Source organism: Diospyros lotus, chromosome 7 (genome assembly GCF_014633365.1).
Source record: "Diospyros lotus cultivar Yz01 chromosome 7, ASM1463336v1, whole genome shotgun sequence".
NCBI lineage: Eukaryota > Viridiplantae > Streptophyta > Magnoliopsida > Ericales > Ebenaceae > Diospyros > Diospyros lotus.
The window spans coordinates 33795412-33812287 of record NC_068344.1 but is presented as its reverse complement, the minus strand read 5'-3'; the positions used below and the strand labels follow the sequence as shown (position 1 = coordinate 33812287).

At 35.1% G+C, this 16876-nt stretch overlaps 4 protein-coding genes across 8 annotated transcripts in view; 3 read left to right on the top strand and 1 right to left on the bottom strand.

Moving 5' to 3' along the window:
- Positions 1-714, top strand: part of LOC127805854 (nuclear pore complex protein NUP205) — an 85188-nt gene extending 84474 nt beyond the window's left edge. For both annotated transcript variants that reach the window (XM_052342663.1, XM_052342662.1), the window contains exons 44-45: positions 26-158; positions 322-714. In XM_052342663.1, the coding sequence (XP_052198623.1) occupies positions 26-158; positions 322-396 (208 nt within the window). In that variant the 3' untranslated portion in view covers positions 397-714. The remainder of the gene's footprint in view (positions 1-25; positions 159-321) is intronic.
- A 2138-nt stretch (positions 715-2852) lies between these two features.
- LOC127806853 (probable polygalacturonase At1g80170) lies at positions 2853-8542 on the bottom strand. Of its 4 annotated transcripts, none has more exons than XM_052344398.1 (12): positions 8403-8542; positions 7439-7756; positions 6246-6298; positions 6001-6135; positions 5772-5909; positions 5489-5659; positions 5369-5395; positions 4467-4674; positions 4264-4345; positions 4053-4161; positions 3489-3605; positions 2853-3404 (listed from the first exon to the last, which is right to left on the bottom strand). In XM_052344398.1, the coding sequence occupies exons 3-12, from the start codon at positions 6246-6248 to the stop codon at positions 3177-3179; spliced, it is 1218 nt and encodes a 405-aa protein (XP_052200358.1). In that variant the 5' UTR covers positions 6249-6298; positions 7439-7756; positions 8403-8542; the 3' UTR covers positions 2853-3176. The 4 variants fall into 4 exon arrangements, with proteins under 4 accessions (XP_052200358.1, XP_052200357.1, XP_052200356.1 ...); XM_052344397.1 differs by lacking the exon at positions 8403-8542 and adding an exon at positions 7945-8082; XM_052344396.1 differs by lacking the exon at positions 8403-8542 and adding an exon at positions 7911-8071.
- A 71-nt stretch (positions 8543-8613) lies between these two features.
- Positions 8614-11875, top strand: LOC127806854 (uncharacterized). The gene is made up of 2 exons (XM_052344400.1): positions 8614-9219; positions 10807-11875. Exons 1-2 carry the CDS (start codon positions 8614-8616, stop codon positions 11167-11169), a joined length of 969 nt encoding a protein of 322 aa, XP_052200360.1. The 3' UTR covers positions 11170-11875.
- A 1558-nt stretch (positions 11876-13433) lies between these two features.
- LOC127805514 (protein BUNDLE SHEATH DEFECTIVE 2, chloroplastic) lies at positions 13434-16690 on the top strand. Its single transcript, XM_052342275.1, has 5 exons — positions 13434-13671; positions 13810-13907; positions 14563-14626; positions 15948-16044; positions 16350-16690. The coding sequence occupies exons 1-5, from the start codon at positions 13614-13616 to the stop codon at positions 16426-16428; spliced, it is 396 nt and encodes a 131-aa protein (XP_052198235.1). The 5' UTR covers positions 13434-13613; the 3' UTR covers positions 16429-16690.
- The last annotated feature ends 186 nt before the right edge of the window (positions 16691-16876 follow it).

Here is a 16876-nt window from a genome sequence, read left to right as displayed (position 1 = left end):
TGTTAACTGAAAATTCTGGTTGCAGTTCATATATGAGCAATCCAGATTTGGCAGTGAATATGATTACATATGGCAGCAAGCCCGACGCAGAAGGGGATGTACCTTTGCTGTGTACGAAGTTAATTCCAACATTAGAAAGACTTGAATTACTGAGCGAGGTACACCTAGTAAATCTTCCTCCTCTTTTTCTTATGCCCTTGCAGACTTGAATTACTTTCAAACCCATTGTTGATCATACTCATACAATTGTCAAGTGTTCAATGTAGCGTCATTATCTCCAGCAACTTGAACTTCTATTGGTTTTTTTTTCTTCACTTGCAGGAAAAAACAGGTCGGAACCTTAAGGTATTCCACAGATTAGTAAACTCACTCAGGGAAACCTTGATTCAAAACTAGCTGTTTATGGAATGCCCTTTGTGCTGGGCAGAAGATTTTTCACATGGCTCCTGTCCAGACCATTGTTAGCTAGAGTAAATCTTGTTTTGCCCTTTATGGCGTGCCACTTGTAAATCTTGTATGTGAAGGTTGTAGAAACGTGCATTATGTTTATGGAATTCTCATTTATGTAAATGCTGCTGCTTTAAGAAATTCTGTAAAAGCTGCATATATCTGAACCGCAGCCCCAAATGGGAGAAATTTTGTGCATTGCTGTACTCCTTCCAAAATTCTCTATAGCCATGTCAATGGATTGTTCAAGCTGATTTGCTTTGTTTATTCTCATTTTGTTTGCTTGCTGATAACTTTGAAATTTTGTGAAAATAAATGTAAAAATAACACTGGATTAGAGTAAGGTTCTAGTTAATAATTTGAAAAAAATAATAATAAAGAAAAAAATCAAGCACAAATTTTACAAATTAGGGTAAAAATCATGGACAATGATAGAAGAATTTATTACAAAAAAAAAATATATATATATGAGATAACTTTCTCATTGAATTATAAGGAAATAATTATAATCTTTCTGAGAAAAAATACTCTTAATATTTTTAACCTTTTATTTCTCTCTGGCAATAGGATATTGTGGTTGCTAGCTTTTTTGTGTGGTTGCTACCTTCTTTCAACTTCTTTGTTTTCATGTCTTTTTGTTCAAATTTTCCTTCTTGTTGACTTTTTGTTTTTTTAATCCTTTTTTTGATTTTAGTGATACACTTTTTTGATTTTCAACAATCTCTTATTAAGGATCAATCAATTTTATACTATTTTTTCTTTCTTGTCATTTCTTGTTGCTTATATCTCTGTTAGGTCATTAGAGGATCGACACTAAATAAACTTTTTAGTATTAATTGTCTTTGTCATGAAATTTACTAAGTTGTCTTTTGTATCAATTTTCTATATATCTACAGTTCTTTATTTCACTCTTTCACAAACGAAGTAGTACTAAACTCGAATGTGTTTTGTCTTTGAATGAAATGTTGGATTCCTTGTAAAATGCAAAACACTCTTATTGTCATAGAATAGAGAAATTTTTTCTTGTTTATGCTCGAGTTCCTTTAATACCATTTTAACCATATTATTTTTTTATTAGCTTGTGTAGTTGTTATATATTTTGTTTCTATTGTTGATGTGGTCATAATTGATTCCAATTTTGAAACCCATCTTACAACTCTGCTAGCAAGTGCAAACATATATCCTGTAGTGGATTTATTTTTGTTAAGATCACCTGTATAATTTGAGTCAACATATTATCTGACAATAAAGTCTGATCTCCCATAACACAATGCAATATTTGTGATCCTCTTAATATATCTTAGGACTTTTTTCACAACATTCCAATACTCTTTACCAAGATTCGCCATATACCGACTAACCACTACCACTACATGTGTAATGTTTGGTCTTGTACAAATTATAGCGAACATTAAACTTTCTACTGCTGGTGCATACGATACTCGAGACATCTCCATCCTTTTTGCTTCACTTCTAAGACTCATACTAGATGATAACTTGAAATTAAGAAAAATTGAGGTAGAAATTAGTTTACAGTCTTGCATGTTGAAACGTCACAAAATTTTCTTCAAATAATTTTTTTGAGAAAATCATATCTTCCTATTATGTCTGTCTCGATGAACAATAATCGTACGTGTGAATAGTACTTCCGTATACATGAATAGTATCCAATACCTTTCAAAGAGTGATTAATAATCTGACTTATTTTTTTTATGTAAATGATCTACTTTTATAGTGGCAACCATAAAGCATACGATAAATATATATAAACACAACAATGTAGGCTTTGATACCACTTGTTGTAAAGATAATACCGGATTAGAATAGGGTCGCAACTAATAATTTGAGAAAAATAATAATAAAGAAGAAAATTGAACACAGATTTTATGTAAAAAATTCTCAAATAAATTAGGATAAAAATCACTGATAAAGATAAAAGAATTCTCTATTTAAAAATAATAAAGTTACAACTTTCACTCTAAATTCCGAGAAAATAATAACAATCTCTCTTAAAAATAGAAAAAAATACTCTTAATATTTCTAACTCTCTATTTCTCTCTTTGACAATAGAATACTGGGGATGATTAACAAATAAGCCGAGGCGGCCAATTTATAGGCTTCCCTTATGTGTTGAAACCGCATAAAATTTTAGTTACTGCAGTTGCTAGTTTCTTCTAGCTTCTTCTATGGCTACCAGCTTCTTTTTTCTTCTCTATCCATTTGTTCAAAATTTCCTTCTTGTTGGTTTTGGTGTTGCACCTTTTTGACATTCAACACTAAACATTTTTCTTCTCAAAGTGTTCACAGATGGCATGCTCTTTCTCAGCAGTATTGCAAAATCAATTAATTTCTTTCTGATATTTTACTTTGAAATTTTGTTTTATTTTAGTTGAAGCTTGGTAGTAATGCTCAGGTTGCTCTTTTATGATTGAAATGCCATGAATTTGAAATGTATGTAAATACAATTCTTAAACCAATACACCATGGTTTCAAGTAATTCCTAATTTTTTTTTAAGAACTAATCAATTCTGATTGTTTGCCTAATCTCAAATTCGCCATTCTGATAACAAATGTCTGAAGAGATAAACCAATGTAGTCCTAGCCAGCCCTGAGCCCTCCAAAATTCTCCATTCTACTACTCGTTTGGTCAAATATGACACTTGCATCTATACAACATTACTTGTCCTAGAAGGCTCCAAAACACCCAGAAACTTGGAAGCATGCAATGATCAACTCCGGAGACACGGCCTGGGTAGAACTGCGGTTTCTATGCCACGAGCATTGCCGCAACTGGCGACGACTCGCTTCCCGGCATCGGCAGCCGTCAGAGTTATCGACTCCATGGATATCCCGGTGCATGGCATGGCTGGGCTGCAGTTGACATTGATTGCAACCGCAGTGCTGGATGTTCCTAATAAGCCCTTGTAGACCACATCGCTCACTTGAACTCCAGTTTCCTGGCAAACAATCAGAGCTTCTGCTTCATTCTTGTGATGCTTTGGGTGGCTTAAATCAACTTTTATTCTCTGAAACTCACTTACCAGTTCTTTACATTGCCCCCTGACATTGCAGTAATTTTGATCGATGATCAGTGGGTTCTTCACAGAGTCGAATTTAAGATTCTGGAATGATACCTTTCGGACGTATCCTTTGCCAACCTTGTGAGAAGATGGTAATAAGTTTGTGAAAATGACACAATTTAGAAACAAAATGAAGCAACTAAAACAAGAAGGATTTCTATTTTTAAGGATTTTTTTTTTTTTACAACTTTACCAAATTTTAGAAAAATAATTCTCACTTCTATCTCATTTTTAAAATTATTTACCAAAATGCATTTAAAATTTTGAATTTTAAAAGAGATGACGGCTCTTGATTGAAAAACAGAAGAACTGCTGGTCTAAAGAGGAAAGTCCTGGGTATTTCACAAAAGATTTGGTGCCCATACCAGTCGGTATCAAAAAAATTATTTTTTAATATGATACAGTTTATGAAATAGGTGACTGAATAAGACACATTTGTTCATATATATATATATATATTCATTTATGACCCATAAAAAAAAATATAAGTTTGAGCCTGTGAATGATATGATGTTCAGTTCAAACCTGCCACGTCTTAATCCTCGCTCCATTTGTGGTTCCCTTGAAGAAAGCATTGCTCACTTGAATGTTCTCTACTCGCACAAAATTGCCCCCTTTACCCAAGCTTCCAATGCTGTTTCAAGCAGGGGAAACAGTATTAAATCTCCTTGATTACACAAATCTGCTCATGGATTACACAAATATAAGTTGATGTTACGAGTAGATAGAGGCATACCTTATGCCATGACCGGGTCCACATTCAACATTGGTTATCTGAAGATCAGAAGTGTAATCTCCAATAGAAACACAATCATCACCTATTGAGCAAACCAGCCACTATACACTAAACACGAACATATAGTTGTGTATATATAATGTGTTTGGTTGGATAGAAAAATGTTGTGGAAGGCCAGGAAAAATGAAAGCAAAATGATATACCAGATCCTATTTTGGCATCATCGATAGTGAGGTGGTGAGAGGACTGGATGTGAATGCCATCAGTGTTGGGGCTGTAGCCAGGGGACTGGATTGTCACATTGCTGACATGCAAACCATTGCACCTCATTATGAGCACATGAGTTTGTGGGCTGTTGATGAAGTGAACATCCCTGACTCTGCTCTTATTGCATGAAAGAAACTTCAGGGCCTATGGAACGTGGCAACAGTTTTGTACAAAACCAAATGTTATAGCTTGTGATTTTAACAATCATATATGTATGTACCTATACTAATATTAATATTAATATTAAAAGGCAGTTCACTACTCTAATTTGATAAAATGGCGTCTCTAGCAATGCATCCATAAGTGTTTTCCCCTCTTTAAGCTCACTCTGAAATGGTTGTTATGTCTACTGAATTTATTTCATCATGTTATTATATTTTTACGTCCTTATTATTAGTAAAGTGACGCATATTTCACTTCTCTCCCACAAGAGAGAGAGAGAGAGAGAGAGTTATGGGATGGATGGCTCCAATCAAATTAGCAGGGTGCTCTATATTTATTATTCAATTCAATAAATTGAATTTATTGATCTGTTTATCTTTTCCAAGTTTAATGCAAGTTTTATACCTAATAAATTGCATAGCTCAGGCACCCATTTCAAAGAATGTGAATAACTTTTGCAAGCTCTAGGCAGTTGAAAAGTTAAATTAAGAGCGTTCATTGTAGAAACCAGAGTCAAGAGTTATTACATTCTTTTTTGTAACAGTTTCTCAGGGACTTTAAACAGGTTTTAAAGAGGATCAATTATTGCCGTAATAATTGGTCTTCTGTTTCACATTCCCCATTAATCATCCATTTAAGCCCTATCTTTTTGCTACTAGAAACCAGTGATACTTACAGTGGGTGCCAGTTTGATGCATCCCTTCTGCAAAATTAGAACCAAGTGAAAAACAGTGAGAGAATCAAATCAAGTTGATAGACATTAATACCTATTTTGAGACATTAAAATTTTGCATACCAGGTCAGGATGATGTCTGCAGGATTGATCCCACCAATCCTTTCCTCTTCCATCAATGGTGCCCGCCCCATATACATTCAGGCCAGTAATGCCCCTAAAGGCTAGCCACTGACTTGCATCACAACCATTCCATACTTTAGGCGAATTTGGTGCTAGAATTATCCCAGAAACCTATAGAAATTTGGATGAAAAAAGAACAGAAAAAGAAAGAGAATTGAGTTTGATAAAACCTTCCTGCTGCAACTTGGATGAGTCATTACAAACAATGATTCACATATCATACCACAAAATCGATGTTTCTAGCCTTGCAGGGGCCATGGAAGAGGACTGGATTCACCAAAAATGCATAATTCCTGGGAACAATCACTTTAGGGGTGCCTACTGGTGAGCTACATGCAGCATTCCATGCCTTCAGAAGTGCCTTAAACAAGTACAACACCAAAGAGAGTAAGTTCGAACTTTGTTACATCGGTGAAATGTTTCTGGATTTGATTAGGAAAAATAAGTATTACGTTGGAATCATCAGTATGGTTATTGCCTATGGCTCCGTAATCTAAGACATTGAAACTGTTTGGAGTTCGATTAGCATTTGAGCAAGCAAGTTTCGAAGTAACAAAGCCAAGAATGAATATGAAAGCCAATAAATCCTGCAAAGCATGGCGTACATGAATGTAAGATCTTTCAGGTAAGTATGGACTGCACTGAATGGAAAAACTTGATTACCAAAGGATCCAAAAGAGATCAAACTAATACTCACCATAATACGTGAAGAGCTTGAGATGGCCAAACACAATGGAATATGAAGCTTATCTACAGAGACAAAAGAAAAGATAGCAATTAGCATTCATAAAACCAAGCTTAACTTCTGGACGAACAACTTTCTTTACTATTATAAATATTTGTAGCTTCATGCAATTGTGATGAATGAACATATTAATGCGGTTCCATTAAGAGAGAGAGAGAGGTTCAAATGTGTTGTCTCTTCAACTACTTCCCAAGAAATACTATATCTAAATTTAAATTGCATGCAAGATTTTAAGCAGATGTGAGAAATTGAACCTTTCTTGTTCGGTCAATGCAATTGAAAAAAAAAAAAAAGCATGTAACTTTACAGTGGTCTTCTTCTTGGGAAATAAAATCTTCGATTTTTATTTTTTTTCCTCAGTGGGTGGGGGAGGGGCTTGGTTGGGATATACAATTCTTGTACAACATTGACATTAATACAAGGAAAACAAAATGGTAATTTCTTGAAAATATTTATGATAAAACAAACCCTAAAAATCAAGTTACATATAGTATTACGGGAAACAGATAATTTCTTAAAGAATAACATAACTGTGTGAATGGATACATTTTATTTATCAATAAATAATGCAACTATTATGGTGTGTTTGATTGACATGAAAAACATGAAAACAAATATATTTCCAGCCAATTTCCAACTTTAGGTGTTTGGTTGGCAACTTTTTCCAAAGCCTCAAAGTCAAGAAAAATCAATTCTGGGGGGGTGGGGGGAGGGGGGTGTTGGGTTTGATTTTTCTTAGAAGTTGGAATTATCAAAGACAAAAATAACTTTTTCAGGGATGTGGGATTTGGGAGAGTGGTGAAGCTAAAGGATTTTCCCATTTGAATGACAAAAAAACATCATCCACCAGCATTCAGACATCTGGAAGTGCATGCTTAACAACATGCATACATATTGACCAACTATTACTTGATATTTTTTTCCCACTCCAAATTGTATGAATTAGGAAAGTAAATGGTTTCAAACTGGTATTTTCCATATGAAATTTTGTTGTTTAATTAGCAATCACGTCTGCTTTGAAATTAATAAAGTTAAACACTTGCTTAATTTTTTTTTTTTTTCTCTGTAAGTTACACCAATTAAGGGAACAAACAGAATCAAGAATAGCAACATACTTGCATAGATAAAAATGTTAAAAATGTTACCTTTTACAACGCACCATGCAGGCTTCGATCTTCAAATCCCATCACCCTTTTTCAGATGGCTGGCTCTGAGTCTTCCTTCATTCACCTCTCCCCAGTAGGGCTTTTTCAAGCATTTTATCAAACAGTTTATATGAGTGAATGAACGAACTTCTTGACCACTGTTTTTTTGCTTCAAACTTAGGCCACGTGGTGACAATGAGCTCCAGCAAGCAGGGCCAGTCCATTGGCTATTCTTTCCTTTGTTCCCGTGATTCAACATTGCCGGTGAACCAGCCATAAAAACTTGGCTTTGGGTTTCACAACTGATCACGGGTTCCCCTGAGAATGATCCAAACAATGTCATCAGTATACAACAGATGGCATCCTTCTTGCTTGCCTACTACACCAAAAAGAAAAGGAAATAGAAGAAGAAGAAGAAGAAGAAGAAGAAAGAGGAAAGAGGAAAGAAGAAAACATAAGAATCAAAATTTACAAGAGATTTTCTTCAGAGATTCAAATGATTATACTTATAACATGGAAACAACTTGGTTTGATTCAGAGTCTACGATTTTGTGTAGTGAATATAATATTGGCTGCAACCGACGTTGTGTAGATTTGAGCAATGGCCACTGATTTTTTTCACTTTTAACAACATTAAACTTCTTAGTTATTTCTCCTTTCAATTATTCATATTCTTTTATTGCTTTAAAATTTATGCTGACTTTAAATGATAGATCCATAAAAAAATTTAAAGAATAAAATAAATTTTTTATTTTTATTTTATAAATAAATAATGTTATGTGTGATGATTATTTATGATGCATGAAAATAGTTTAAAATTGTCATTTTAATATTTTTAAAATTATACCGAATTATTGTTAAATGTCTTGGAGTGTCCTTTGGGTACATTATTAAATTTTAAATTTAATTTTTAATTTATCAATTAAAATATCTAACTTTTTATTTAATTTCAATTCTAAATTACCTTTTTATCAATTTGAGGTGGCACAATTTATTGGGTGCATGCACCGAAGCAAACCCCCGGCGGGGAGTTTAGTATCAGGTGCACGCTAGCACACTTCTGACATAGAACTCTTGCCTCAAGGTCCAGCCTTTGATTTTCCCAGAAAACTCACAAATTTTCCCGGAAAATCTCGGAGTGTCCCTCTCTTTCCTTCACTCCGTCTCTCGTTGCGATGGCAAATGGCTGGAGAAGAGACCGGCCGACAAAACTGTTATCCCCCAAATCCGTCATCCTCCTCTTCTCCGCCTCTCTCCTCTTCCTTACCTTCTTCTTCCTCGCCTCTCGCACCTCAACCCCAAACCCTAACACCAAACAGGCCCTCAAATCCTTAAATCTCCACAAAACAATTGAACCATTCAACTGCTACGCGTCTCCGCAAGGCCATCCGGTGATCGCCAACGTCGTGGAGGGTCTCAAGTACCCCTTTCTGTACTCTCTTTCCGATTTCGGAACCCTACCCGATAAGCCCCACAAGAACATTGCTCGGATCCTGAAGGGAAAGCCCTTCCGTCGGCCCGACATCTCAGTGACGATTCAGGAGGTGTTGGAGAAGATGAGGGGCGAGGGCAATAGTGGGATTGTGGTGGATGTCGGCGCCAATGTGGGCATGGCGAGCTTCGCCGCGGCGGCGATGGGGTTTCGTGTTTTGTCCTTCGAGCCGGTGTTTGAGAATTTACAGAGGATCTGTGATGGAGTGTACTTGAATCGGGTCGGGAATTTGGTCACTGTGTTCGAGGCTGCGGCTTCGGATAAGCTCGGAAACATCACATTTCACAAGGTATTTGATTCAGTCCATTGGTTGTTTGACTTTGGAGGGTTTTTTTATTTTTTATTTTTTGACATGTTATTTGGAGTTTGCTAACCTCTGAATTGCATCATATATGACGAGAAAGAGCCATGAAAAGAGACAGAAGTGCATATCCATTGAAATTTGCTTCATGGTCAGTTGATCACTAATTTGGATATATTAAGATTTGGCAAGACATTCTAAATCAATCCTCTTGTTTGCATTGCTATACCAGCAGTCTTGTAGTAATATTAGAAATGTTGAATTTAATTATGATAATGTGATTGGTTGGGCAGTTCATGAATATCTATCAGTTAATAAAAAAGAAAAAGAAATAAAAATGAAAAACCCTCCTGAAATGTAGGCAGCCTTGGGAGGAGCAGATAATGATTTGGTAAATTTTTTTATTTTGTAAGGTCAAATTAACCAGATGATTATGACAACAAATTGAAGTGAAGATCACCTGTCGTTTAATTTTGCCCTTAAAGAAGTTTGCTTTATGATCCAAATTTCTTGGAGGGAAGAGTAGTACACTCTTGTACAAATTCTATCTCGTTCTAGGAGTGAAAGAGAAGAAAAATGAAGAGCGTACAATTTCTAATTAGGTGAAAGCGGATGTGAAGCAGAAAGTGAAGAAGAATGCTTTCTTCGACATTTTTCTCCTTAGAACAACTCACTCATTCAGTTGTACTGGAAAAACCAATATCACACTCCGTTAGCTCTCCTTTATAAACTTAAGGGATGGAGGTAGAGATTTTCATGCAGATCTTTTTCCTGAGCCATTACATTTTGGTGCTGTTTCTTTTTTGTCCCACAAAGGCAGCATTGTAGCATCTTTACCCTTTGAACTACCTTGGTTATATTTTCCCAACATCAAATGGCAGAATTTCAGAACCTCATGTTTTAGTTTCAAAAACCTCCCCCCATGTGATAAATTATTCCCATCAAATTTCCTTACCAGTATGGATCATTTTGCCATGATATAAACACTTAGGAAAAAAAAGAGCCTAACACATCTCTCTCTAGAGCTTGCTTGCTCAACTTGATCACAATGACCATTTTTGCGTCACTAAATGTAGGATGGGACATGCAAAATGTTGCATCCTGTGAAGTCAAAAATGATGCTAGTTCTGCTGCTCCAGATTAGAATGTGTCAAGGTTTTGTCGCTTTAACAAGAACTATGTCCAAAACTAATACGTCATTAGGAAATTATGACCTGCAATGGTTTTCCTCCTCCGACGACGACAATATGGTAGTTGCATTTGTTTATGGTGGGGGGGAATTCTGTTCTTTTCAAGAAAGTTTCAAGTTTCCCTTTCAGTCATCATCATATAGAAAGATGTTTATCCAAATGATTTTATATTTCTAGTTCATTAATTAGTTTCTGGACAATGAATCAATTCATATCAGTGTTACTTCTTAGAAACCTTTATTTTGGTGTGAAAACCTGCGAAGTTGGATTAACCCTCTTATCCATGGTGATTATCACTCATTTAACTCTTGAAGTTTATGCTTTCTTTCCATTATGCATGTTTTCCAACTTGTCCATCCATTTTGATTCTTACATGTGCTACCAGCTGGTTGGACGGCTCGACAACAGTGCAGTTTCAGCCACTGGTGCTAAGCTGGCGTTCAAGTCCAACGAGGAAATTGCACTTCAAGTGAGGTCTATTCCTCTTGACCAAGTGATCCCAGAGTCTGAGTCCGTACTTCTGCTGAAAATAGATGTTCAGGGATGGGAGTACCACGTGTTGAAGGGAGCCTCAAAGTTACTATCAAGGAAGAAGGGCGAAGCCCCATATATCATCTACGAAGAAGATGAGCGGTTGTTGCAAGCCAGCAACAGCAGTGCAAACGAGATCCGAGAATTCCTCCACAGTGTTGGTTACCACGATTGCACTCAGCATGGTACAGATGCGCACTGCACCAAAAACAAATAACCTATGGTCTTCATAATGACAACTCCAACATAGCCTAACAGCATGATGGCTTCTTCACACATTCCTCGGTGGAGCAATGGCGATGTATCTGGCAGGTTGAGTGTGGGACCTATCCTTTCCCGGCATACAATCCCATACTGTAGAAGCTGTGATGGTGCCATTCTTTCAAAGCTTCAAACTTATATAGAGTACAAGCTTCGGCAAAGCTGAACGCGCCGGGTGAAACTTGCCCTAGAAGGGTTTGTTGGTTAACTGTCTAGAATTCCAGGTTTTGAGGAGCAGCAGCGTGATGAAGTGCAAATTTTTGGGAAAGTACTGTTTGGGTTTGTTTGGAAGGTGTTTAATAGAATTCATGACTGTAAGCTTCCGATATACGATTCATGATTCTTTCGAACTAGGAATTATATCTTCCTGATTCATTGTGCAGAATTGGAGTTTCCTCCCAAGCCATTGATTTCATACTAAACTGGAGCTTTTATGCCTCTGCTACCCTTCTTTAATACTCTTCTTAACTGGGAGTGCACTTGGCATTGATAGGAATGCATTCTGGCAATCTTGAAAACCTTTTGCTGGGCACTCACTTCAACTTTGTTTAGATTTGAAGTGTTCAAAGAAAGTAGTGTTTCAGAATATGACTATGAACTTTGAAACCACTTGGATCTAAGAAAGTATTGTAATATTATGTCATCACGCCAATTTAATAATATCTTGCTTTGTCCTCACCATCTATTTAGACAGACGGCTAATAGTTTTTGATAAATTTAAAAGTTTAAAATAGAGTTTATTCTTAGCATTTATCATGAATTTAGACTGAATTGGTGAATGTTGTCGAAAAAATTATAATGATTTTGATAAACCAACTTTCAAGTTTTGTTTTCAAAGAAGACTGGGTGAGCTAGTAAACTGAAGTATATTTGTGAAAGAAAATGTAAATAATTTTGACAAATGGATTTACAAGATGTTTTCAAGGAGTATTAGCAAAGGCTTAGAGAAGTTTCACTCTCGCAACTATAATCTATTCCACATGCTAATTATTAATAGTGTAAATATTTAAATTTTTATTGTTTCAAATAATTAAGGCTGAAAATGTTTTCAATTACTTTGGCTTTATTTAGAAAAAAAAAAAAAAAAAAACTCTTTCTTTTTATAAGAATATGTTGACCGTCTACTTTATTGAGTGTAAATCATTTATATTTATTGTGACAATAATAATTTTAAAAGTTATATATCGAATCCTTATTGATCACCAAATAAGAAATCTAAATCAGCACTTGATCCCATTGAGTTTAGCTTAACCTTCACTTAAAGAGATTAAGTTGAAGGTCCAAATTTAATATAGAGACCCATAAAGATCAAGATTGAAGAGTTGGATCTAAGATTATGTTAGGCTTGAGGGCTAGTCTACTTTACATCAAAATTTTTTATCGGCTTTAACCTTTTATATGGCATAATTATGAGTTTTTATTGATCTTTCAATCTATTTATATAAAAACGTAATTTTTTAAAAATTAGATGCGTCATTAATTATATATTTATTATATTATTTAATTTTAACATTGAGTTGAATGTCAAAAAAAAAAAAAAAAGAATAAGGAGACTGACAAGTCCTCCTCTTACAAATTGAGCTAATTTGGAATAAGATCACACTAAAAGAACATCAAAAAAAATGTCTCATAACTATGTAAAATTAATCGTTTACACAACTAGTAAGGTATCGTTTGTTAAAATAAATAAGATAAGATTGTATCAAAATAATATTAGAATATTTTTTGAACTAAAACATAGAATAGTTAAGATAAAGTTAAGAAATATTTTAAAATTTTTATTAATCTATTTGTTAAAGTTTTTAGAACACATTAGAGGACATATGAATTTTTTATTTATTTATAATATCTAAAATATGTTTATCTAGAAAATGAAAGAGATAAACATATTTAAAAAATATCAAATAAGAAGTCACATAATTTTTTTTTAAGAATTATCAAATAAATTTAATAAATATAATAAAAAAATATATTTATATTTTATTTTTTTAATTAACAAACACTAACAAAATAGTTAAAAAATCTTGCCGTGATTTGAATCCCAAACCACACCATCGCCCAAATTACAATTTTCGCCAACATTGTTAGTTGATTGGAATCTGGATCAGCCGTAAATAATGTTATATAGGTATAAATAATGCCCAAGGACATTTTAGTAAATATACGCCCTGATCCGAGAGAGGGTGGGGGGCTTATCTGGTTCTGCATCTTCTGCTTGTATTCGGATTTATTGCTCCCAGCAGCACAGCAGCTGAATAAACGTCTCCTTTATACGGAGAGCCCAACAGCAGACGGTAGTCACTGCTCAAGACTTTCCTCTTCTTGAGCTCTTTCCCAAACCCCAAATTGTTTTTCAATTCAGTTCTTAACCCAGAAAGAAACCTTAAGTTCCTCCTAGAAATGGCCAACTCACTGTGTTTCACTCCTCTCTCTCCCATCATGCCACCCAAAAAAACAGGTATATAACCCCTCTCCGTTCTCTTCAAACCACAAACCTCCAATTCTTTTGAGTTTTCTTCAATTTTCTGCCTTTCAGGACAATCTTTCTTTCTTTTCTCTCTCTTTTTTTAATCCTAATGAGTATTTTGTGTTGCAGGGTTTATTATTGCCAATTCTACTGCTAGGAATGTTCTTTGGGTCAGTGATACGACTCAGAACTGTAAAAGGGCTAGACTTCTGTCATTTGAGGCTAAGGTAGGGTTTTGCTTGATTTTTTATGCTAAAACTATTGTTTGACAGAGTCTGACTTGCAATGAAGTTCAATGCCTATCCCTGCCCCCATTCACAATCATATTGTGTTTTATCTCCGCGGGTCTATCTCTATCGAAATATGAGGAATGTGAAGGGATGCTATTAAAGTAATAAATGTTATTCTGGGTTAACTGATATGAGATATGGTCGTGTTTGTGATACATAGATTGCAAAGATAAGATATGCTTCAGATTGATAGAGCCAAGATGTGAATATAAGCATCCATCCTCCTTGTAGTTTTGACTAAACAGCTTTTCGTTGTTTAAGAGATGAATCAAAGAAGATATGTGCTCTTGGAGTTATAGATGTTACGGCCACTTGGGCCAATTTTCAGAGTTAGTGAGAATGTGGTAAGTTAATGTAGCCTTAATCCTATGCACCATGAAGGAGAACTGTCTAAATAGTGTTTTCAAGTGCAAGAAGGCCTACTACTTTGAAGTCTTAACTTCGGAGGAAAACATACATGCAATCATTGAACATTGAGGATACGGGTTGATTATTCTGATGGCACTGAGATTGCGGCATAACGTGTAGTATTTATTTTCTTTTATTTTTTTTTAAATTTTTATGGGAATTAAATATCTTTGTTGTTTTTCAGGCTACTGATAGAAACCAAGGCACCAAACCAAATAGCATAGTTTGTGCCAAATGTGATGGAAATGGTGAGTTTGAATTACAGCCATTCTCTGTGTGTGTGTGTGAATTTTAATTTTTTATGATATTTATCCAACAACCTTTGAAATTATACATGCTTGTTGTCTTTTACTGGTTTAAAGTCTTTAAGATAGCCATATAATACAGTTGGAGCAAATTTTTTCAGTGTTCAGGGATATTACAGTTACTACTTGTTCTTTGGTATATTCTTGCATTACAAGATAATAATGGTTTGGCTTGGAGCATTTTGGGTTTAATCTGCTAGGGGTGTGGATGATTGATCACACCCTTCTAGGTAAGCTTTTAGACAGTCGGTTGTTAACATGTAATTGAAGGTTGGGTTAGGAGGTCCTAAATTTTTATTTCGTTAACTCTAGTTTTTTCCCCATTTTATGTTCATCTGCCGTTAATCTCTTGTCTTTTAATTTGCACGCAAACATCAGTGCAGCTGTCATGCTACATTGTTAAGTTCAATGTTTTCACACCACATGCGCACCAGGAGATGGGAGGACAGTGTCGCATTTTCACATGCATTGTTAGACCCATTAGAATATCGTGTTTAAGAAGATACGTCAAATAAAAAAAGAAAGAAGGAATTTTTTTTTATAAAATTGCTAGTGCTTCGTCGTTAATCCCAATTTTGGATTCTCCTATGGTTTTCCTTTGTTGGTGAAAAGCCATTAACAAGTTTATAACGGTTATCTGTCCCTCTGATCCCAGTTCTAATTGTTGATTCTATCTACCAATGGCACGATATTAGCTGTGGCTTTTAAAAGGAGTAGCAGTTGCAATGTTGATAGTTCTGATTACCTTTGGATCTTCTTGGAAAACATTTATGTCAACAGCTTAGACAATTTGTAGACTAAATGGCGTCTTACCACACTCGATGCCTCTGAAGTTCCCAAATTCCCCATATCTTAATATTTAGTCAACATAAAGTTGATAATTTGTTCATCCTATTGTCTTAGCCTCTCAGCGTACTTGTTTCACATTTCTAGTATCTGGAATATTATGGGATTAGGGGTGTCTAGTCTTGAATTTCTGTTAAGCTCAATGAGCTTACCTCCTTAATTTACTCTTCCAAGTTGTTTAGTCAGACACTTTCCTGGTTAATATCGATCTCCTGTAACCTTATTCTATTCATATAACTGATCCTATATAAGATTCTTTTCTTTAACAAACAAAAGATTTTCCCCACAAATATATAGTAGCAAAGGTCAACGAAAAATATTGAAGTTTGGTTCTCCATTACAACGCTAACTAGCTCTCTTGCAAATCGATCTCTTTCAACTGCATCATTGAGCAATCTCTTCCTTGGACAACTATCAGGTGCTATTCAGTGTTCACAATGTAAAGGTAGTGGAGTTAACTCTGTAGATCACTTCAATGGACAGTTCAAAGCTGGTGGACTGTGTTGGCTGTGCAGGTAATTACATATTTTCTCTTTTCAATCACTGCCTAGTGGATTGGCCAAGCACTCCAGCTCTAGTTTTCTATTTTAAGCAGGCTTCTTGGCCCTGCTTAAAATTGCAGATATCCCACTATCATATTGTCAAACTTCATAATAATGTACTGATCTGAAAGGGGAAAAAATGGATGAAATTGTTGATAACAACAGTTGAGATGAAACTTCAAATGTTCACATTAAGAATTAAAAATGTAAACTTCTAAAGCTCATCCCGGGCACTTATTTGAATCTCATGTGTTTTTTCCTTCATATTTTCCTTGCAGAGGAAAAAGGGATATTTTGTGCGGGGACTGCAATGGAGCTGGCTTTATTGGTGGATTCTTGAGCACATTTGATGATTAGAAGTTCATAGGATTTGGATCTTCAGGCTGTTGTACTGCACTCAAGACAATTTCTCTCTCTCTCTCTCTCTCGATTTTTAAGCTTTAATGGCAATCCCATCCCTTTTGTGTAGCGTCCCATGGAAACTAGGTAGTTTTCGTGAGTTGCAGAGATTCAAATTAAGAAAAAGGAAGAGAAAAAGAATGTCCAATCCATATCTTGTATCACAATATTGTATTAATGGTTGCACTTCCACTATCTATTACTTTGTTCATTTTAGCTCTTTAATGGAGTAAGAATGCTAAATGCCATGGCCATGTTTTTGTTTTTTTTTAGGTTTCGGAACTTAAAATCATGAAAGTATCATACGACCGTTGATTCATCACCCCTGTTTTTGTAGAAATAATTTTTTTCGGTCAAAAAACTGTTTCTTTTTTCTAGAATTGAAGTGTCTTAAAAGACAATGAAT

Coding starts and splice junctions, on each gene's coding strand:
- LOC127806853 (XM_052344398.1), bottom strand. Junction 5,396..5,488: donor GCAGACATCATCCTGACCTG/GTATGCAAAATT, acceptor CTAATTTTGCAG/AAGGGATGCATCAAACTGGC. Junction 3,405..3,488: donor GGGGGCAATGTAAAGAACTG/GTAAGTGAGTTT, acceptor ATTGTTTGCCAG/GAAACTGGAGTTCAAGTGAG.
- LOC127806854 (XM_052344400.1), top strand. CDS start 8,614: ATGGCAAATGGCTGGAGAAGAGACCGGCCGACAAAACTGTTATCCCCC. Junction 9,220..10,806: donor GAAACATCACATTTCACAAG/GTATTTGATTCA, acceptor ATGTGCTACCAG/CTGGTTGGACGGCTCGACAA.
- LOC127805514 (XM_052342275.1), top strand. CDS start 13,614: ATGGCCAACTCACTGTGTTTCACTCCTCTCTCTCCCATCATGCCACCC. Junction 13,672..13,809: donor CATGCCACCCAAAAAAACAG/GTATATAACCCC, acceptor TTTGTGTTGCAG/GGTTTATTATTGCCAATTCT. Junction 16,045..16,349: donor GGACTGTGTTGGCTGTGCAG/GTAATTACATAT, acceptor TTTTCCTTGCAG/AGGAAAAAGGGATATTTTGT.